The sequence below is a fragment of the Papio anubis genome, chromosome 9 (genome assembly GCF_008728515.1).
Source record: "Papio anubis isolate 15944 chromosome 9, Panubis1.0, whole genome shotgun sequence".
Lineage (NCBI taxonomy): Eukaryota > Metazoa > Chordata > Mammalia > Primates > Cercopithecidae > Papio > Papio anubis.
Genome location: NC_044984.1, coordinates 83883183 through 83906894, shown reverse-complemented (window position 1 = coordinate 83906894; position 23712 = coordinate 83883183). Strand labels below are relative to the sequence as shown.

The 23712-nt window shown below is 41.3% G+C and overlaps 1 protein-coding gene across 8 annotated transcripts in view; it reads left to right on the top strand.

The window, feature by feature from the left end:
- POC1B (POC1 centriolar protein B) overlaps nt 1-23712 on the top strand; it is a 160421-nt gene that overhangs the window by 14132 nt on the left and 122577 nt on the right. For 7 of the 8 annotated variants that reach the window (XR_634962.4, XM_009181402.4, XM_009181401.4 and 4 more), the window contains exons 3-4: nt 14521-14692; nt 19709-19888. Coding sequence is in view for 7 of the 8 variants with exons in the window: in XM_009181402.4 (XP_009179666.2) it covers nt 14521-14692; nt 19709-19888 (352 nt within the window). In the remaining variant the exon portion in view is untranslated. The remainder of the gene's footprint in view (nt 1-14520; nt 14693-19708; nt 19889-23712) is intronic. The other variant, XM_017946096.2, reaches the window with a different exon arrangement.

Genomic DNA, 23712 nt, shown 5'->3' with positions numbered 1-23712 from the left:
TGGAAATTGTTGAAATTGTTGGAGGGATTAGTAAGGGAATAACATGATTTGTACCTCAAAAAGACCACTCTGGCTACTATACAGAGATTGTACTATTAGTAGGGAAATCACTTAGCGAGATTTTAGTAATACCAGCAGATGATAGTGGTTCAAATTAGGATGGTGGTCTTCAAATTACTGTGATGGTCTGGGCAAGACAGAAATTTGGGAATTATTAGCATACAAATGGTATTTAGAGTCATGGGAATGAGTGAGATCACCTGGGAAGAATGTAGAGCAATGAGAACAAATACCCCATGTCTGAATATTGAAGATATCCAACCTGTAGATCAGAAGAGGAGATAGCAAAATAACCTAAGAAAGAATAATCAGAAAGATAGGAGGGAAAGCCATTATAGTAGGGTTATCATGAAAGCCAAGGTTAGGAGTGGGGTAGAAATGTTGAAGATAGAGACAATATTAAATTGTCATTAGAGAGAGTGGAGGAAGAAACTAATAGAGAATCATGCACTGCTTTGGAGTATATAAGACTCATATAAACTTAGTTATCATAAATGTATAGTGTTTCCAATCTGTTTGGGGGTTGGGGTGACCAGCAATTCTCACTGGTATAATTACGATCTCAGAAAAGGCAGAGTGCTTGGGATTTTTGCCAGGGGAATTTGAAGGAAGGAGGGAGAGTCAAGGGATTGAACGTTACGTGTATGAGGGGGATTATAATTGAATAAGGAGAGAAACGAAGGTTATACATTGGTTAGTGAAGTGAAGATGGTGAGAAGAGAGCCTCAATGGAGAACATGGGTCTGGATGAGAACATGGGTCTTGGAGTTCTGGATGAGATGGAAGTGAGTGAGTCATAAGGAAAGCAAGTTGTCCTGGTGGGTTGCAATCAGAGATTTGAGAAGTGTTCATGTTCTGCTGGTGACAAGATTTTTAGAATGAGCTGCTGAGGAGGCAGGAGAAAAAAGGTCTTTGGAGAAGCCCTATTTTCCCCTTGGTCTGAAATGTTCTTCACCACCTCACCCTTTATTTGGCTGACTCCCTGTCCTTCACACCTCCACTTAAAATGCCCCCGATCATTCTATCTAACTTAAGATTCCACCTCCACACAAAATAAAGCTTCCTGCTTTATCTTTCATACCTCTTAGCACAATTTAAAATGATACAAAGCCAAGCACAGTGGTGCATGCCTGTAGTCCCAGCTACTCAAGGGGCTGAGGCAGGAGGGATACCTTGAGCCCAGGAGTTTGAGACCAGCCTGGGGAACATAGCAGGACCCCTATCTTCAAAAAATTAATATAAATAAATAAATTAATTAAATGATACGTTTGTCTGCATTTCCACTTGAATTTGAGCTCCTCAATTAGAGATTTCTGTCTGCTTTGTCACTTAGGACTCCCTGCTTTTGCCACAATGCCTTACATATTGCTGGGGTCATGTATCTGTTGAGTTAATTCATAGTGCTCAGAGTTGAAATGGAAAGCAAGACTGTGACTGAAGTAGGTGACACGTGAAAGAGAAAATGATTGCTGCTTGAAAGGTGACAGGAAACTTGGTGTCCACAAGCAGAGTCAAGGTTTAAGTACTTAAGGAGGAAGAGGGACTTACAGAGAGGAGGATGTGAATACAAGAGGCATCATCTAGTGGGTGTTGTGGCCCAGTGGTAAATTTTGAGGAGAGAAGGCATGGGTACCAGGGTCAGCTTAAGGGGATATCCATAGCATTATGGGAGTGAAAGTTTACACAATGATTGATGACCAGAGAGGCTTGAGGCTTCAACTTCTGGTCATAATTAGAGGAAGCAGGACCTGAAGCATAGTGGATTTTTTCTTAGTAGACTCTTAGAAGGTAGGATATACTAGTCTGTTCTCCCACTGCAATAAAGAAATACCTGAGGCCAGGTGCAGTGCCTCATGCCTGTAATCCCAGCACTTTGGGAGGCCGAGGCAGATCACCTGAAGTCAGGAGTTCGAGACTAGCCTGGCCAACATGGTGAAACCCTGTCTTTACTAAAAATAAAAAATTAGCCAGGTGTGGTGGCACGCGCCTGTAGTCCCAGCTACTCGGGAGACTGACGCAGGAGAATTGCTTGAACCCGGGAGGCAAAGGCTGCAATGAGCTGAGATCGTGCCACTGCACTCCAGCCTGGATGACAGAGTGAGACTCCATCTTAAAAAAAAAAAAAAAAAACCTGAAACTGAGTAATTTACAAAGAAAAGAGGTTTAATTGACTCAGTTCTGCAGGCTATACAGGAAACATGGCTGGGGAGGCCTCAGGAAATTTAACAATCATGGCGGTAGGCGAAGGAGAAGCAGGCACATCTTACATGGCCGGAGCTGGAGGAAGAGAGAGAAGGGGAGGTGCTATACACTTTTAAACAACCAGATCTTGTGAGAACTCACTCACTATCACAAAAACAGCAAGTGGGAAATCTGCCCCTATGATCCAATCACGTCCCGCCAGGCCCCTCCTCCAACACTGGGGATTACAATTCAATATGAGATTTGGGTGGGGTCATAAGTCCAAACCATATTATAGGGGCTCTTAGGTTTCACAGGATGGGTGGAAAGGTGATGAGAAGGAAGAGGATGAGAGAAAACAAAATAGCCTTTGAAGTGTTATCATCCCCTTTTATGGTTGCAGAAGCTGAAATTTCAGTAACTTGCCCAAAACTATAAAGCTAGTAGGCAGCAGAGCCTAACAGTTGTCCCCAATCTTTTTGGCACCAGGGACTGGCTTCATGGAAGACAATTTTCACAGTAGGGTTCACACTTCTATGAGAATCTAATGCCGCTGCTGATCTCACTGGAGGTGGAGCTCAGGCCTTAATGCTTGCTTGCCTGCCGCTCACCTCCTGCTGTGCAACCCAGTTCCTAATAGGCCACGGACCAGTACCAGTTTGCAGCCTGGGGGTTAGGGACCTCTAGCCTAATAGAGTCTGGTTTGAGTCTTATTCCAGAACCATACCCTTTTCCGTTAGGCCAGTCATCCCTTTCCCAGAGGGCCACATTCACATTTAAACGAACAGTAAAAGCCTTTAAAAGTATTTTCACATGGTTTGCAGAATCTGACCTGTACTTTAGAAGTTTCTGTTGAAAACTGCATAATTTTAACATTGAAGTTGTTACTTCCCCCACTTTGTCCTTCAAGGTTATCCTGTCATTGATTAAATCCTTCTGTAACATGTGGTTTGCTTGTAGGACAAATGATAGTAAAGAACAAGGTAATCTTTCCTTTTTTGACTGAATAGAAGCAAACTGAAATTCGAAACTTTTTAGTTACTTTCCCTGCAGTGAAACCATAATAAAAGTTTGCCAAAGATTTTTTTTTTTCAAGTTCTTGATGGCAGCCTATGTGGTACTTTGTGGAGCTTCTCCTATTATAGCTTAAAAAATTACTAAACCTACAAAAGCTGAAAAATTACAAAAGCTAATTTAGTGTAACACTGAGAGGTAGTAACAGAGTACATTGTTTCTCAAATTTCAGTGTGCATCAGAATTCAGTGAGAAACTTGTCAAAAATTTATATTCCCAGGTCTCACCCCAAATAATGTGTAATTTACTAGAAATACGTATTTTTAACAAGGACCCCAGTAACTCTGATGGAGATAATTCATAAATTCCCTTGCTTTGAGAAGCACTGGTTTATTGGTTAAAAGCCTAGGCTTTGGAGTCTTGTAGAAGTGGGTTAAAAGTTGAGCTCTTTTCACTTTTCATCTATGTTACCTTGACCAGTTACCTAACCTCACTAAGCCTCATTTCCTCTTCTGTAAAATAGAGATAATGATATTTATCTGCCTTGTTGTTAGGATTAAATAAAATAATACTTATAAAGGTGCCTAGTCTGGAGTACAGTGATGCAGTCACAGCACACTGCAGCCTTGACCTCCTGGGCTCCAGCCGCCTGCCTCCCTCAGCCTCTGGAGTTGCTGGGACTACAGGTATGCACCACCAAGCCCAGGTAATTTTTTAAATTATTTGTAGAGATGGGGTCTCGCTATATTGCTCAGGCTGGTCTTGAACTCCTGGCCTAACATAGTCCTTCTGCCTTGGCCTCTCAAAGCACTGGGATTACAGGCATGAGCCACCATGCCTGGGCTTGAGACTTGCGCAGTATTGAAAAATACTAGACCCATAGTACAAATTCAGTAAAGGTTTCCGTTGTTATTGCTAGTCTTCAAAGACATGAAATTTGAATAAATTAAATTCAATTTCTTCGGCTTGTCATTACTAAAGATTACTTTTTAAAGCACCCACAGCTCCTTTAGACCCAGCTTATACTAGCAAGCTAATTACTTAGTATCAGCTAGAAAGCAAATATGCTTAGTTATTTCCTTATTCAAGGCAAAGGGATTTTAAGTTAGTGCTGTCACTTAATTATATTATTATGCAGTGCTTGCATGGTACAAACTACTTCTGACCGTATTACAGTATTAAAGTTTGTCTAGTCAAGATTGGAATATTGTCTTTTTATTGTACAACCGTTTCCCTCACTTCCATCTAGGTTTATTGTTGTTTTGAGACAGTCTCACTCTGTCACCCAGGCTGGAGTGCAGTGGTGCGATCTCAGCTCACTACAGCCCCTATCTCCTGGGTTCAAGTGATTCTCATGCCTCAGCCTCCCAAGTAGCTAGGACTATAGGTGCGTGCCACCACGCCCAGATAATTTTTTGTATTTTTAGTAGAGACAGGGTTTCACCATATTGGCCAGGCTGGTCTCAAATTCCTGGCCTCAAGTGATTCACCGGCTTTGGCCTCCCAAAGTGCTGGGAGTACAGTGAGCCATTGTGCCAGGCCCCATCTAGGTTTATAGATGTATGTCTGGGGATTGCCTTTTATTTTTCATTTCTTAAAAATACTTATAAAGGAACTCATTCTCATAGATTTCTTTAGAAGATTTCCCTATTTTTCCCCTAAATAAAGCAGTGTGGTGTTTCTTTTGTGACCCAAAGGCAAGCATGAACCTGGAAATGCAGCATAAAGTACAAAGTCATGGCACCATGTGAAACTAGAAAGCTGAGTTTATTTTCAGTAATGGACTTTATAGTAGGACATAATGGAGGTAGCAAATATAGAGAAGGACTTTTGAAATAATGAAAAATCCAAGGATTTCTATATGAAGCTAATCTGAATTATCAGGAATTTTTTTTTTTTTTTTTTTTTTTTTTTTTGAGACAGAGTCTCACTTTGTTGCCCAGGCTGCAGTACAGTGGCACAATCTCAGCTCATTGCAACCTCTGCCTCCTGGGTTCAAGCGATTCCCCTGCCTCAGCCTCCCGAGTAACTGGGATTACAGGCGTGCAGCACAGTGCCTGGCTAACTTTTTTGCGTTTTTAATAGAGATGGGGTTTCACCATGTTGTCCAGGCTGATCTCAAACTCCTGACCTCAGGTGATCCACCGGTCTCAGCCTCCCAAAGTGCTGGGATTACAGGCGTGAGCCACTGCACCTGGCCAATCAGGATTATTCTGAATATGGAATGAAAAGGCCTGAGAGGGAATATATTTCAAATGTACAAAGTTATCTAAAATATGTACTATTTGGCCAGGCATGGTTGCTCACGCCTGTATCCCAGCACTTTGGAGGGCCAAGGTAGGCGGATCACCTGAGGCCAGGAGTTCGAGACCAGCTTGGCCAACATGGTGAAACCCTGTCTCTACTAAATACAAAAAAAAAATTTAGCCAGGGTGGTGGTGCGTGCCTGTAGTCCCAGCTACTTGAGAGGCTGAGGCAGGAGAATTGCTTGAACCTAGGAGGCAAAGGCCGCAGTGAGCCGAGATTCTGCCACTGTACTCCAGCCTGGGCGACAGAATGAGACTCCATATCAATATAAAAAAGAATAAAAACATATTTCTGCCTCCAGTGACGAAAGTAATTGATAGCTGAAAATATCAATAGCAAAAACCGCAATCTTGCACCAACCTAGTAATTGTAAAACTGGACAAAATATATGTGAATTAGCTGTTTTCAGGCATTGACCTATAGAGAGTGCAAAAACTATGATCTTTACAAGAAAGAAAACATGCAAGGTGATGATCTCCTTGACTTTCTTCCTGGGAGCATTTTTCCGGCTGCACAGCAGAGAGGTAGAGCAGCCTCCGAGTAACAGCCTGGTTGAGCTCAGGGTGTGCAGAGTGGGAAACTGTGCGACTACCAGGGATCTCTCACTGCTGAACTGAAGCTGAATGATGATACTAATGACCATGCAGGGCTGGATGTCTAGGTCTCTAGCTTCAACAAAGACGAAGTCTCTCTGAGCACTTCAGACACTGAGTTGAGACACCAGAAAGGCCAGGTCTTTAGGAATCAGGACTACACCTGAAAGAAACGGCCACACCCTAGGACTTATTTCCAAGCTCAAGTAGGACCATGCTACCAAAGAGCAAAAGGAAGTGTGCGAGACCAAAAAGGAGCCACCTACAATTTAATTGCCTCCCAGTTAAAAAAACAAAACAGGCTGGGTGTGGTGGCTCACACTTGTAAATCCAGCATTTTGAGGGGCCAAGGCAGGCAGATCACTTGAGGCCAGGAGTTCGAGACCAGCCTGGACAACATGCTGAAACCCTGTTTCTACTAAAAATACAAAACAATTTAGCTGACTGTGGTAGTGCACACTTGTAATCCCAGCTACTTGGGAGGCTGAGGCACGAGAATTCCTTGAACCCAGGAGACAGAGGTTGTAGTGAGCCACGATTGCACCACTGCACTCCAGCCTGAGCAACAGAGCGAGACTCTGTCTCAAAAAAACCAAAACTGAATCCTGAACTCTTGTTAGTGGGATTTCTTTTGCAGTGGTGTGGTTTCATGATTCTGAAACTACTGTTTGTATTTTAGGATTGAGCAAAGATATATTGAGCATGGGAGCCAGGTTTCTTATTGTGGGAAAAGAGTGTCACAAATATGGGAAAAGGGAGAGCAAGAATGTATTCTGTGGTGTTAGATTAAAACTCATGGTTTTTAATATCTATATCAATTGACATACCTACATATAGATAGATAATAGCTCTCTATTTGTAGCTAATTTCTTAGTTCTGCCCGTTGTGATTTCAGTCTTATTCCTTAGCTCTGTTCACTGACACACCAGTAGCAATGAGCAAACATTGTGCCCAGATATTGGTTTCTAAATACCATTATCTGTTAAAAGAAATCAGAGCTTTTTGGGGAGGAAAGAAAAGGCCCATTTCAGGGCTGGAGCAGGAGAAGTACGTCTTAGAACATCTTGTAATTCTAGAAAATAAGGGAGTATTTGAAGAATGGAAATATATCAAAAGGACGCAGAGGGCAGCTTTTAAAGGGGCTTTCATTTGCCAAATCTGGAACACTTTGAGAGTCAAAATAAATGACAGTTATGGATTATAACCTGTTGAATTAAATAATCTATACATTCACACTGATAAAAATAAGTAAATGAGTAAACAGATAAATGGAGGAAAATGGATGGTTCTTCCTTACAACAGTAAATACATTTTTAAAATATTAATTCATTAACTTACTAATTAAACGTTAATTAAGTAGTAAATCATAGAATGATGGGTTAGAAAATTATGAAAGGATGCTAAAGTTAGTGTGTGATAGTTTGGTGAGGAAGACAATATTTATATAGTCTTATCTCTCCATGTATTAGTCTGTTCACACACTTCTATAAAGAACTGCCTAAGACTGGGTAATTTATAAAGGAGAAAGGTTTAATTGACACACAGTTCCACATGGCTGGGTAGTCCTCAGGAAATTTACAATCATGGCCTAAGGGGAAACAAACACGTCCATCTTCACATGTCCGTCTTCACATGGCAGCGGGAGAGAGAAGTGCAGAGCAAAAGTGGGGAAGCTCCTTATGAAACCATCAGATCTGTGAGAAATCACTCACTATCATGAGAACCACCCCCATGATCTAATCACCTCCCCCGAGGTCCCTCCCCCAACACACGGGATTATAATTCAAATTACAATTCAAGGTGAGATTTTCGGTGGGGACACAGCCAAACCATATTATGCCACAAGTTACTTATTAATTCCAAAGGGAAAAAATAGTAACTTTACGTGGTAGAGGTAGGATCACCTAAACCAAGCAATCAAAGTTAACACTATTAGGACAAAGAGACATCATGTGCACCCTAATATGATGCACTGCTAAGGGCACAACATAACTTTTGTGATATTCTTGTCAAAATTGTATCTTTAATAAAATGAATAAGCATGCTACCAAAATAACAGGCTTATAGTCTTCAAGAATATAAAGGTCAATAAAGACAAAGAGCAACCTAAGAACTCTCTAATTTTTCTGTAAGATTAAAATTATCAAAATAAAAATTTACCAAAAATAAGAAGGAAAAAGGAATGAGGCAGCTCTAGGTATTAACGAAACATTATCTCCAGCATATGTCATGCTAAGTAGACTGAGGAGGCAGGACAGAGAGGCAAAATGCAGAAAGCATATAATATACTACCATTTGTATAAAAAGCGTATGAGAGTAGACACACACATTTGAATAAGCGCAAAGGATTCCCAAGAAATTAGTAATGCTGGTTGCCTCTAGAAGGAGAACCAGGTTGTCAAGGACTAGAAAGAGATTTCATTAAATGCCATTTTGTAATGTTGGAATTCTGTAATATTGGAATTCTGTATGAGGTACAAATATTACCAACTGAAAAGATAAGTAAGATAATTTGTAAGAAACAAAAAACTGGAGAGAGTAACATTTCTTTTCAGAAAATAGTGTTCCAGACAGAGCCTCTAAGTAACTGCAGCTGATTTTGGTCAAATCAATGAGTGAGAAAGCTTGGGTTGACTCAAGGAAGTTATTGGTACTTAAGGTGACACAAAAACGGGTGACCGTTTGAGCATTGTGTGATAGACACACAGCAAACATGTTTTCCATTTGTTATTCTTTGTTGTCACCTCCAGAGACAAAGCAATGACCTAGGTAAGCATGGGCTTTGTTCTTCTGCCAACAGAGATTTCTTGAAACAATGGATTATTGTTATAGATTATAAATAGTTTATTTTAAATTGGTAGATTACTAGTTAATGTTTTCCACTAATTTCCTCCCTTTTGACATTTTATCTCAGAATACACCCGTTGAAGATGAATGGTACAAGCTTTGACATTTTAAATTATGTGGTAATGTTTATATAGGGTGTGGTTTAATGGAAATGTATGAAAGCAAATTCCACGTTGACACAGTACAACGCTGACATCAATAACCAAATACATTTTATTATCATGGTATTAGGGTTTGGTAGGACAATTCTTTCCTAACACAGAAGGTTAAGGAAGTAAAGAGGGAAATTCAGTGTTGGTTTTCATAGCTTTTTTTTTTTTTTTTTTTTTTTAAATTTTTTTGAGACAGAGCCTTGCACTGTCTGAAGCAGGCTGGAGTGCAGTGGCGCAATCATGGCTCAGTACAGCCTCTGTCTCCCGCCTCCACCTCAGCCTCCCCCACCCCCAGAGAGTAGCTGGAAATATAGGTGCAGGTCACCACGCCCAGCTGATTTTTTTTGTATTTTTTGTAGAGACAGGGTTTCGAGACATTGCCCAGCTGGTCTCAAACTTCTGGGCTGAAGTGATCTACGGCCTTGGGGGTCATATATATTCTATGATATATATAAACTCTCTCCTATTTTCTTCTGAGTCCATGCCTTTCTGGCTTTGATCCCACTTTCTTGGGGAAGAAAACACATGCACTAATTCTGATGTTAGGAATATTCTAAGCATATATCTTCAATATTATTCATCCAGGACCAAAGTAAGTCCTGATGCAGGAAATTAGTGAGTTTCACAGCTTTCTGAGCCCCTACTTGGCCCAGGAAGCCCAGCTGGAACGTCCTCTCATTTGGGCCCAGGGCCAGCTTTGTGGGCATACCTCCTACACAGTTGCACAGGGCTCCATGCTTAGTTTAATGCTATGCTATCATTGTCCTGCAATTCTTAATTATTTTCCTATAAGAGCCTCACGTTTACATTTTGCACTAGGCCCTGCAAATTATGTAGCAGGTCCTGATCAGGCCTGATTTTACTAAACCTCATTTGACACACTTGTCACCCTCTTGAAATGCTCCTTCTCTTCCTGGACACCACAATGTCCTTGCCCTTTCCTACTTTGTTTGTGGCGCCTTCCTTTGCTCTTCCTTATCTGAACGTTAAGTGTCCTCAACCTTTTCTTTATCTGTACTGATTTCCTCAGTGATCCCATCCAGTTTACAGCCTTTAGTACTTTCTCTAAGCTACTACTAACTAACAGAGAAAACTTTAGCAATAATAGCTACATTTGAGTATTTTTCATGTGGCAGGCATAAATTGCAAGTACTATTTCCTTTAGTACTTTCAACACCTCGTTTTGCAAATGAAGTGTCCTGGGCACAGAGAGGTTGAGTAACTTGCCCAAGGGCACACAGCAGTAAGTGACAGCATGGATTTGAGCACAGTGAGTCTAATTTTACAGGGTATTCTTTTAACCACCACACTGTAGAGTCAGAACCTCTCCCTGGGCTCCAGGGGGTATATGCATCTTCCTACTTGACATTTTCACTTGTATGTCTAATTGGCATCTCAAATTTACTATGTCCACCCCATCCTGTATCACTTCAGATCTCCCTTTCTGGTCTTTCCCATCTCATTAAATGGCACTAAAACTCACTTGGGTGCCCAGGCCAAAATTCTAGCATCTTCTCTTTTTCTCTATCTCACATCTAGTCATTAGCATGCCTCATAGATTCTTCAGTGTATCTTGATTTTGACTCTTTCTCCTCCTTCCAAGGCCCCCAGCCTAGTCCAGACCACTGCTTTCTCCTGACTGGATGATTGCAGTACCCTCCTAATAGATCTGTCCCTTGCCCCTTGTGTCTTTTCCACACAACAGCTAGAGTGATGTTTTCTTTTTTTTCCTAAACGTTTTATTGAAGCATTGATATGTTCCAAAAATTGCAGAAATAATGTAACTGTACGGCTTGATGAATCTTTAGAATGTGACCTGCTTATTTAACCAAAACCCAGAGTGAGAAACATAACATTACCAGTAGCTCCAGAAGTCCCCTCTTGTGTTCCCTTCCAGCCACTATCCTCCCTCCATGCCATCCACATAATCACTATATTTGCTTCTAACTTCATAGGTTAATTTTGCTTCTTCTTAAACTTCATGTAAGTAAAATTTAACACAGTAAGTATACAACGTGAATATATCGCAATTTATGTATTCATTTTACTTGGATAGTTGGGCTTCTGGCTTTGATCTATTGTGAATAGTATTGCCACAAACATTGTACATGTCTTTTGCTAACCATACATAAGAATTTCTGTGGGTATAGTTCTAGGAGTGGAATTGCTGAATCAAATACTAAGTATATATTCAGCTTCAATAGATATTTCAAAATAGATTTTCAAAGTGGTTATAACCATTAGTAGTATATGAGCATTCCAGTTACTCTACATCCTCACCAAGATTTGGTGTTATTTATCTTTTTCATTGTAATCATTCTGATGAGTGCGCATGGATATCTCATTGTGGTTTTAATTTACGTTTTCCTGATGACTAATGGAATTGAGAACCTTTTCATATGTTTATTGGCGATATGGGTATCTTCTTTTGCAAAGTGCTTGTTTAATCCTTTGCCTATTTTTTGTTGTTGTTGTTGTTGGGTAGTGTGCCTTTTTCTTATTGATTTGTAGCATTCTCTTTATATTTTATTTTATTTGTAGAGATGGAATCTCATTATGTTGCCCAGGTTGGTCTCAAACTCCTGGCCTCAAGCGATCCTCTCACCTTGGCCTCTCAAATTGCTGGGATTACAGGCATGAGCCACTGTACCTGGCTGATTTATAGCATTCTTTATTGATTCTGTATATACATACTTTGTTATGTGTTGGATATATGTGTTGTAAATATCTTCTTTGCCACTCAGTGGCTTGCTTTCCTACTTGGTTAGTGGTACCTCTCAGTGAACAAAACTTCTTAATTTTTGTACAGTACAAATTATCATTCTTTTCCTCTATACTTATTAACTTTAATGTCTTTTTAAAGCAGTCTTTGCCTACCCCAAGGTCATGAAGATATTCTGTGTTCTCTTCTAAAAGCTTATTGCTTTGCGTACCACATTTAGATCTATGTTCTACGTGAAATTAACTTTTGTATGTGGTATAAAGTATAGGAGTCAAGGTTAATTTTCTTCCTTATGAATATCCAGTTGACTCACTACAATTGTTTTATTTTTTATTTCTTTTTATAATGTATTACCCTCCTTTGAGAACACAATTTTTAAAAAAATCCTTTCCTTATTGTCAAAGTGACAGTGTTCTTAAACCAGATCATGAAATTCCTCCTGCTCAAAAACTAGAGTAGTTTCCCATCGCAGGTTTTTTTTTCTTTTAATAATTGTAGCTTTTATTTTAGATTCAAGGAGTACATGTGCAGGTTTGTTACATGGGTTTACTGCATGATCCCATCACCCAGGTAGTGAGCATTGTTCTCAATAGTTTTTCAAACCTTTCCCCACTCCTTTCCTCCCTCTTCTAGTAGTCCCCAGTGGCTATTGTTGTCGTCTTTATGTCCAGTGTACCTAATGTTCAGTTCTCACTTATAAGTGAGAACATATGGTATTTGGTTTTCTGTTCCCTCATTAATTCACTTAGGATAATGGCACATTGCACTTTAGAAGAAGAAGAAGACACACCTCCCACCATGGCTTTTCCTCCTCCATCTGCCCCCTTTTCGGTTTCCCTCCTACCGGTCTCTTCTCTCGCTTCTACTGGGGAAACACTGACCTCCTTGCCATTCTTCATTCTTCTAGGTGCTTTTGCACAGGGATTCCTGTGCTCAGAGTACTCTTTCTCCATGTCTCAGCTAGGATCACTCTCCATTTCACTCACCTCTCTGCTCAAATGTCCTTTCCTCAGAATGGACCACGCAATCACCCCACCCACCATTAATGAATAAATAATATGTAAAAGTCCTCTGTGTCTGTGTATTATTAATGCTGTCTTCCCTACTATGTGATTCTTTGAGAGAAGGGATTGTATCTTATTTGCTTTTGTATATCTCGTTTGCAGCATGATACACAGAACTGAAGTAGTGTCCTGAGTTTATTACATATGATAACTCATTGTTTTCCTTGCTTTGTCCACATTAGCCTTGGATAATTCCGACTCTGCTATAAATCTTTAGTAATGTGGATCAGCTCTGGTGGAATATTAACTTTTTGTACTTTTTTAAAAAGGGGGTGCTAAGCAATATTGTAGCTTAACTCACTTTAACTGTTTTACATGGAAATAATGCATAGGCTGAGCCCAAATGAACTTTTTATGTTGGCAAAAGAACATAGGTTTCAGTGACTTTATGTAGCCAGGCCCTATGTTTTCTCTAACAGTGATACTAATTGTGTTCAAGTTTATAACATTACATTTTTTTTCTAAGCACTCTACAATCCAGATTTAGTGATTCTCATTGACCTACTTCCTATTATTGGGGCTATTCTAGGGCTACATGCATAAAATAAAATTTGTTTTTTAGGCAAGGGTTAGATCTACCTTTCATTTGTTTATTTGTTCATTCTTTGTCAAGGCAATTATTTCCACCATTGATTGCATTTGTTTTCCTTTTTGTAAATCTGTAAGCTGTTATCTGACACACATGATTCTTTTATTATTCTTTTATTAATCATCAAATGCCATTAAATTATAGAGCAGAAAGAGACTAATAAGATCATCTTATCCAGCTATAGAAGTATTACTGGATCAGTTGATAAATATAGTTAGTATATTAAAATATTGCATCTTTAATAATCAGCTTCATGAAGCTGATAACTGTGCTATGGGTGTGTTAAGAGACTATGCTAAATCTTAGGAAAAACACACTGAAGTATTTAGGAATAAAGATGCCATGAGTTGTATAACTTACTCCTAAATGGTTCAGGAAAAAAAAAAATATGTATGTGTTTGTGTGTGTGGGTTTATGTGTGTTCATGTACAAGGAGAAACAAATACAGAGCAAATTACAAACCTAATGAAGCAAAACATTAACAAGTAGATTTGGGTAAAAGGCATATCAGTGTTATTTGTACTGTTCTTGTAACTTTTCTGTAAGTGTGAAATTATTTCCACATAAACAGTTTGAAAAATTATCTCATCCATCCCTCCCAGGAAAAACATTCAGTCCTCATGACATCATGACACAGAGGTTAACTAGCTTTCCATTACCCAGAGTTAGAAACAAAACTGACTCTTAGTCCCGTGTACCTCTGTTATACTATGCTGCGGCCTTCTGGTAAATACACTTACTGAGCACTAATCGAATATGGGGGCCAGTCATCCTGCTATGTGCTTACATAGGACACAGCCAAGCTTGCATATTAGTGATATAGTTTTGAGTACCTTTAAAAAGTAATTTGGCTATTACCCGGTCAGCCTCACAACCTCCAGCCCCTCTATTACCTGGACGCCTTGTTATTAGATACGCTGCTCATTGTAATGAGACACACCTGTGTTTGCATTTTAACAAACAGTGGTTTTGTTCTTCTATTTCTTGATAGCTACTGCTTCTTGGGACACCTTTCTCATGCTATGGAATTTCAAGCCACATGCTAGAGCTTACAGATATGTGGGTCACAAGGATGTTGTAACCAGCGTGCAGTTTTCTCCACATGGAAACTTATTGGCATCTGCCTCACGAGACAGAACCGTGAGACTCTGGATTCCTGATAAGTAAGAGAAACAAAGAAACACTTGATATCCTCTGGATTTGGAAATGTGAAAGAAAGCTGAGCCCGGCTGCTGCTCATGCACTGCTGCCCGCACTATTAGTCTCAGTCACATACAAGGCATGCTGCCCTTGTGGTAAAGTCAAACTAATTCATACAATTTTTTCCTCAAAATTATGTCTTCTTTTTGAAAACTGTTTCCTACCATGGAAATATGCTTAATACATCTTAAGTTTTTTTGAGGGAGTAGTGGTAGCTATCAATCCCTTTGTAGATCTGAGGTAAGCTTTAGACTGTCTCCCCAGAATGATACACATCAGTTTGTATAACCAAAAATTCACAGTTTATTAACTTCCTAATGCACATTCATGGATCCTTTCAAGGGCCCTTGGATCCCTATTGAAAACCCTGTGCCTTTGATTTAATTTGTATCACTCATTATCAGGGTCCAGAATTTTCTTGTTAAAGAAAATTTCTGACAAAAGTATAAATCATTGTATTTGTGTAAGGCAATATCCATTATAACAAATCTCTGTAAGAGAGACTTTTGAAACCCTAACTAATGGCCCATCTATTTTAAGTAATTATTGAGCCATGATTTTTTAAAATGGTTTTAAGCTTTAAAGTATGTAAATTTTCAAACATACATGAAAACAGAATGAATAGCATGACTCCCCCGCCGCATACTCCCATCAATCAGCTTCAACAGTTGGTCAGGATTCTGCCCATCTTGTTTCATCTACACCTCCCCTCACTTTTTCCCCTGGGGTATTTTTAGAACAAATCCTACATATCATATCATTTCCCCCCATAAATACTTCAGAGCAGAGGTCCCCAAGCCCTGGGCCACCGACCAGTACCAGTCCATGGCCTGTTAGGAACCAGGCCAGAGCTCTGCCCTCTGTCAGATCAGCGGCAGCATTAGATTCTCACAGGAGCACAAACCCTATTGTGAACTGTGCATGTGAGGGATCTCGGTTGCATGCTCCATATGAGAATCTCATGCCTGATGATCTGTCACTGTCTCCCATCACCCCAGATGGGACCATCTAGTTACAGGAAAACAAGCTCAGGGCTCCCATTGATTCTACATTATGGTGAGTATGTAATAATAGTAGAAATAGGGCTGGGCGCGGTGGTTCACGCCTGTAATCCCAGCATTTTGGGAGGCCGAGGCAGGTGGATCACCTGAGGTCAGGAATTTGAGACCAGCCTGGCCAACATGGTGAAACCCTGTCTCTACTAAAAATACAAAATTAGCCAGGCATGGTGGCATGCACCTGTAATCCCAGCTACTCAGGAGACTGAGGCAGGAGAATTGCTTGAACCCGGGAGGTGGAGGTTGCAGTGAGCCGAGATCGTGCCATTACATTCCATCCTGGGCAGAAAAGGACACAACTCCTTCTCAATAATAATGATAATAATAGAAATAAAGTACACAATAAATGTAATGCACTTGAATCATCCCCAAATCATCCATCCTTCTCCCTGACTCCCTGGTCCCATGGAAAAATGGTCTTCCATGGAACTGGTCTCTGGTGCCAAAAAGGTTGGGGACCACTGCTTCAGAAGATAAGAATTTGAGCATTTCCTTGACCCTGTTGTGGCAGGATTTGACTTGTAGTCTGTGACTAAACAGGCCCAGGTACTCCCAAATGAAGGAAAGCTCATGGGCATTCCCATGCCAGTGGGTGCTTTTTTTCTGCCACCACCCAAGGGGAACTCTATGCTGAGAAATCTGAATATTATTCCAATGGTAGTGAAAACTATTGAAGAGAAGTGACATGTTATAATGGATGGCAATGTAGCAGGGGATTTTAAGGGAGAAGGAACTGGTTTGGGGTCCAAGAGGAGAAGTATGTTCTAAAACCCTTAACTTTGGGAATTTAGAACTAGCTTTTTTACTATCTTCAGCACAGCATAACTTTAGTCTCCCATTACTAATTCAAAGAAATCTCAGTGAACAAACTGTATAAGGGTAGATGAGCTAAAAGCTCACTGAATCATTAATTTGTCATAGCTCATCTAAATACAATGATTAGGCTAGTGTAGGTGTCCCTAGTTTCTCCTTCTAAATCATGTCATAGTGGGAACAGAGCAATAATGGTGGATCGTGGCAACGGGAAGGAAGATGATGTGTCAGTTATCTATTGCTGTATGACAGTCGCAAAACCTTAGTACCTTACTATAGAAACAATGATTTGTCACAATTTTGTGGGTTGTCTGGATGGTTCTTTTGCTTATATGGTGCAGGCTGAGATTACTCATGCAGCTTCATAGAGCTGGCAGATGGGTAGATGGGTTCCATTCCTCATTCATATGCCTGGGGCCTTGGTGCGGGCTGGTGGCAATGGCATCTTGGTTCTCCATGTGCCCTCTCTCCAGCAGGATAACCTGTAGTTTTCTCACAGCATGACAGCTGGGTTCCAGGAGAATCAAAGCAGAAGCTGCTAGACCAGTTAAGAACTAAGCCCCAAACTTGCAGTGTCACTTCTACCACGTTCTGTTGCTCAAAGTAAAGTCACAACACCACCCCAAAGGGAGGAGAAATCAACAGACTCCACCTCCTTTGAAGCCGAGAGACATGCATGTACAGGGATGAGATGAGTCACACCACCTCCCCTCAAAAGTCACACCACCTCCCCTCAAAAATCACAACACCTCCCCTCAAAGGGAGGGGAAATAAACAGACTCCACCTCCTGTGAAGCAGAGAGACATGCATGTACAGGGATGAGATGAGTATTGGCAACCATATTTGCAGATAGACACCACAGCTGGTGACCAGAAGGCTAAGAAAGAATAGGGAGAGGCTGGGGGCATGGCTCACACCTGTAATTCCAGCACTTTGGGAGGCTGAGGCAGGAGGATCACTTGAGGCCAAGAGTTCAAGACCAGCCTGAGCAACATAGCGAGACCCTGTCTCTATAAAAAATTAAAAATAAAAAAATTATCTGGGCATGGTGATGCCCACCTACCGTCCTAGCTCCCCAGGAGGCTGAGGAGGGATGATCTCTTGAGTGCAGGAGTTTGAGCCGCAGCGAGTAGTGATTGCACCACTGTATTCTAGCATGTGTGATAGAAAAAGAACACGTCTCAAAAAAATGAATAAATAAGAATAGGTAGGAGCAAGCCTGAAAGCAAGTCTGGCCCAGAGTTCGTCACAGTGGGCAGTCAAGAGAATTTAGTTGAAAGGGCAAGTAAATATGTAGGAGGCAGAAAGCCTATATTAAGTCAAGATGAGGAACTGGAAACCAGTTAGGCACCAGCACGATAAACACAAGGCACTCCTATCTTGGTTTCTTCTGTGTTTCCTGTTGAGACTGGATCCGGTGCTTGGTTTAGCCTATGCCTGAGAGGAGAGCCTTTTAGAAAGGAGGCAAACAACAGCCTGCTGGAGTCGGAGTGCAGAACTAAAAATCAGGGCAGATTCTGATGATACTGACAGCCCATCTCAGCTTCCTGGTCATTGCAGATGCCTTTTCTTTCCTTTGTTTTCGCTAGGCATTATACTTGGATTCAGGCTAAACTATACTCCTGATTTCCACTCATGAAATTTACCCTTGAAACTTCACTGAGCTAATCCCTGGATGCTCCCTTCTAATTTTTGTTTAATATGTATTTCAGTTTTTCCGGAGTAATATCACATGTCAGGTGACGGAAATTTATGATAAAGTCACCTTTGCTCCCTACACACCACTGGAAGGGTAAGCCAGGTTGGATCTACGAGCCTTTGTTGACTGTTCCAAGTGGAATTCAACATGTGTTGAGTTCTTTTTATGTGCTTGACATGTTGCTTGATGCTGGTCTTATAGAGATGAATAAATCATCATTCCTGTTCTCCAAAAATGTACTGCATAAGAGGAGACAAATCGTTCTTTAAAAAGTCACTGTATAATGTAGTAAGCAAAATTGTTGTAGCAAATATGGGGCCATTAAGCCTGTCTGGCTTGGCCAGGGGGGTCTGGGGATGGGGGAAATAGTCCATCCTGAGAAAGCAGTAAGTGCAAAGGCAGGGGTGTGTTTGAAGTGCTGTGACTGTTCCAAGTACAAAGTTCAGCATGGCAGGATGCCTCACCAACGCACTTGGGCATTGTGCTTTCTTTTGGAGAAGAGCCAGTGACACATTTACACTGGGATTTACATGCTTGGAGTTACGCTCTTAGCAAGGTAATAAGCACAATATGTAGGTGACTGGCAGGGGACAAAAGATTAGAGCAGAGAGACCAGTTAAGAGGCTTTTGCAATAACCTAGGTGAAGGATGTTAAGGATATATCTACCTTAAGGCAAGCAGAGCCGACACAGAAGAGGGGGATTCAGAAGATATTTAGGAAGTGAGGATGATATGGTTTGCTAACTTACTGGATGTGGGAGAGGACGCGGGAAGAGTTGAGTGTGACTTCCAGGTTTCTGGCTTGGACACAGGCGGATGTCACTCTGAACAGCCAAGGTAGCAAAATACAGGATGAGGTGCAGGTGTATGGGAGATCAGTGTGAACATTTGAACATCTGAGACACATATATTGTGGCCATCTAAATTCTGTTGCCTGACGTTTTTCAAGCACTTATGACAATTTTCCCCATAGGGTATCTTGAGTATCAATATGATTTTCTAAATGGGAAAATTACTAAGTCCTAGATACAATGTAAGGTGAAAATGCCCTGGGAACTTGGGAACACTGACACAAAGTAGCATTTACCACATATCACCTTGCAACTCCAACACTGTCTAGCCTGCTTCCATTTTAAGATTTTCTGCTTCTCAAATGCCTCACATTATTTTCTCCATCTTTTCTTCTATTCTTTTCTGCCCTTCAGTTCTCAACACCTGAAATTTCATGGAAATTTCAGTGTTGATGAAGGGTACAGTACAACACAGCCCTTTCATACTTTTGTTAGGTTTTACAAGAGTTAAACCATTTTATTTAAACTATTTTATATGTTTCAAAGTCTGTATTATGATTAAGTATTAACTATAATTAAATTAAATGGGTTATAAATATTAAACTGTTTATTTCCAGGAGAGGAAAATTCTCAGAATTTAAAGCTCATACAGCTCCAGTTCGAAGTGTAGACTTTTCAGCTGATGGCCAGTTTCTAGCTACAGCTTCTGAAGACAAATCCATAAAAGTATGGAGCATGTATCGCCAGCGCTTCCTGTATTCTTTGTATCGACATACACACTGGGTACGCTGTGCCAAGTAAGTGCAAAAAATTTCATATTGAGATTTCCACATATTTTTTCTGCTTCACATTTGCCCCCAACTTCCAGAAAAAGGATTTGAGGACATATTCATTCGTTCATTCAACAGATATTTGTTTGTGACTGCTATGTGCAGAACAATAGTAAACAAAATAGTGAAACGTGGTTGGATTTTAGATAAAGTTGGAAGTTACAACCGGCAGTACAAGCTGTTACATCAGATTTGACACAGCGAAGTCAGGAAGAACTCCAGAGTCTTTGGCAGCAGTCTTTTGGAAGGTGAATGCTATTGTAGGTGTTGTTACCTGTTGGCCAACAGCTGTGGAGTCTTCCTATTCATAGGACACACGCTAAAGTACTGACAGTGCAGATTGCATTTCCCCATCAGAACTCTCTGGGGGCCGGGCGCCATGGCTCACGCTTATAATCCCAGCACTTTGTGAGGCCGACGCAGGCGGATCACTTGAGGTCAGGAGTTTTGAGACCAGCCTGGCCAACATGGCAAAACCCTGTTTTTATTAAAAATACAAAAATTAGCCAGGCGTGGTGGCACATGCCTGTAGTCCCAGTTACGTGGGAAACTGAGGCAGGAGAACCACTTGAATCCAGGAGGCAGAGGTTGCAGTGAGCTGAGATCTTACCACTGCACTATATCTAGCCTGGGCGACAGAGTGAGATTCCATCTCAAAAAAACAAAAAAAAACCCAAAAAAAAAACACTACCTGGGCGGGAAGGGTTATTTTATTTTCCCTGTTTTGCAGATAAGGAAAGTGAGTTTTGGAGAGGTAAAGTTAGACTCATCTAGTTGGAAGTGACAGAAGCCTAAGCCAGTTTTTTTCTCCCTGCCAGGTGGTTAAAGTAGCTGGTGTGTTTGGAGTGGGGAGGGGACAGACTAGAACCAGGGACTCTAGTACTGTTAGACCTCTCTGTGTCTTATCTTGTCTTGGGGCCCCTCTATATGCTGGCTCCATTCTCTCAAATGTCCTGGTGCCCAGGTCCCTGCTGGCTCTAGGCTTCAGTCCTCACAGCCTTGTGACTGACTAGAAAGGAAAGCTTCTTTACTCCCAGCTCCAGTTAGAAGAGTATCAGGTGGTGACTCTGGCCTAGCCTGGAGCCTATGCCCATCCCTTGCCTAGCAGTGAGATGCTGTGGCTGCTGCAGTTTAGGTCAGGGGCCTGGTTGAAACCAGTTACTCTGACCAGGAAGGAGGGGTCATACAAACACACGTTCTAGGCATGCGAATAGGGGACACTTCTCACAGGAAGCGGGTATGGGGTATGGCACAGAGGTGGTCAGCAGGGGAAACTGTGGCCCCTGCAGCCATCCTGCTTTGTGCCGGCTGTATGAAATAACATACCAGGTGTCCCCAGCCAGGATCTGGTGGCGTGGGAGTTTGAGCTTTGCTCTGTCTGTCTTGTCTTACAGCCCCCACTCCTCACTATCGTTATGGCCTCTGTGGGACATTATTGCTCAGGAGGTGTTGATTATCACCTATGGCCATGAGCCTAAGAAGAATATAAGAAGATAGGCATAAGGTCATACTTTTAGTCACTAGGTTTCTCTTTTAAAGGTTTCAGACAGTTTTTGATTGTAGACATCTCAGAATTATTTCTTTTCTTTTTTTTTTTTTTTTGTTTATTTGAGATGGAGTCTCGCTCTGTCACCCAGGCTGGAGTGCAGTGGCGCGATCTCGGCTCACTGCAAGCTCTGCCTCCCGGGTTCATGCCAATTCTGCTGTCTCAGCCTCCCCAGCAGCTGGGACTACAGGCGCACGCTGCCACACCCTGCTAATTTTTTTGTATTTTTAGTAGAGACAGGGTTTCACCGTGTTAGCCAGGATGGTCTTGATCTCCGGACCTCGTGATCTACCCACCTCGGTCTCCCAAAATGCTGGGATTACAGGCGTGAGCCACCGCGCCCGGCCAGAATTATTTCTATATATGCCATATAGCTGTGTGGCTAAAAACATGGACCCTGGACCTAAATATGTAGGTTAAAATTCCAACCCCACTACTTACCAGCTGTGAGACCTGTGGGGAAGTTACCTAACTTCTCAGTACTTCGGTTTTCTTACCTGTCATCATAAGATGATGATAGTAGTAACCTGCCACATAGATTGTTATGGTATTCAAATGAGTAAATATCTGGATAGCACTTAGAATGGTGCCCCTCACATAGTAGTCAGTATATAATTCTTAGCTGTCATTCTCATCACCATCATTGGACATCTCATTCTTGTTAAATTTATAAAGATACTTTATAACTTGAGTTGACAATTTTTTCCCAGCTGAGGAGATAACGCATGATGGTCCCAAGAGGCTGATTATTTGTATTGATTTATAAAGTGATGCTGTGAAGAAGAAGAGGAGGCAGAGGGCAGAGGTTCAGGCTCTGTTCTGGGATGGGTCAGGTACAGAGAGAGTTAGCTCCCACTGTGAGCCAGCTCTGGGTATGGTTGGCAAAGGAAGCATATTCTTCACTGCACAATAAGCAAAAACATGACTGTTGAGTTAGCTAAGCAAAACAATGCCTAAGTTCCACCCTGAATAATAATAATAGCTGTTGTTGGCCCTGCGTGGTGGCTCACGCCTGTAATCCCAGCACTTTGGGAGGCCAAGGCTGGCAGATCACTTGAGGTCAGAAGTTCAAAACCAGCCTGGCCAACATGGTGAAACCCCATCTCTACTAAAAATACAAAAATTAGCCAGGCGTGGTGGCAGGCACCTGTAATCCTAGCTACTCAGGAGGCTGAGGCAGGAGAATCGCTTGAACTTGGGAGCAGAAGTTGCAGAGAGCTAAGATCATGCCACTTCACTCCAGCCTGGGCAACAGAGTTAGACTCTATCTCAGAATAATAATAATAATAATAATAGCTGTGTAATAATAATAATAATAGCTGTTTTTATCCAGTGCTCTGTGTTCCTGTTTCCTTCCAAAATGAAGGTGCCTTTTAATAACTCTCATACCTATGTATACATCAGATATTAGAGGGAATCGGCAGACCATGTAACCCTGAGGGTACACATTTGGCGTGATGTTTAGCCTGATTCCTGTAGCTGAGGTATTAGTGGAGTGATGGTGGCTGATATAGTTTTTATTTTCTAATAACAAGAAGGAGTATTATGAAGTTGTTCATATAAGAGAGAATTTTTTATGGAAGTAAATTATAGGAGATACTTTATTCATTGTCCTTGTATTGAATCATCTATATATGTCTTTTATCAAAGGGTAATCCTAATGTCAGACAATAATTTATGAAAAGTCACCAATAATGTGAAATTTTGGTATTCAAAATATTACTTTAATAAGTATAGTCATTGCCCTGTACCATATAGCTGTATTAAGTATGTAGAGATGAAAGACACAGTCTCGGCCTCAGGGAGGCGATAGTTAGTTCAGTGGGGAAAAATAGATACTAAATAATTATAAAATGGTGTGTCCTGTGGGAAAAAGTGGCACACAAGATGGTAAGGGAGTAATAAATGAGTGAGCATTGAACAAGATTTGTGTGAGGAAAATACAAGAAAGTCGTTTCAGGCCCAGAGCTGAGGGGACAGAAGGGGAAGAGGAGGCAGCGGCGTATTTGTCAGTTGCGAAGCGAGAGGGCAAACTGTCTTCAGGAGGGAACCAGGAGGAGCAAAGCACTGTGGCCTGCAGGTACATAGTGTGCTCCAGGAACATTAATTATTCAGCTATGGTCAGAACACAGGAAGCATATGGGACACAACTATCCAATATTCCTATGCCTGCCTGCACCACAGCATCATCCTGGAGCAAGTTAGCTCCCTGCTCTCAGCCTCTGTGGAACTTGTGGGTATGGAG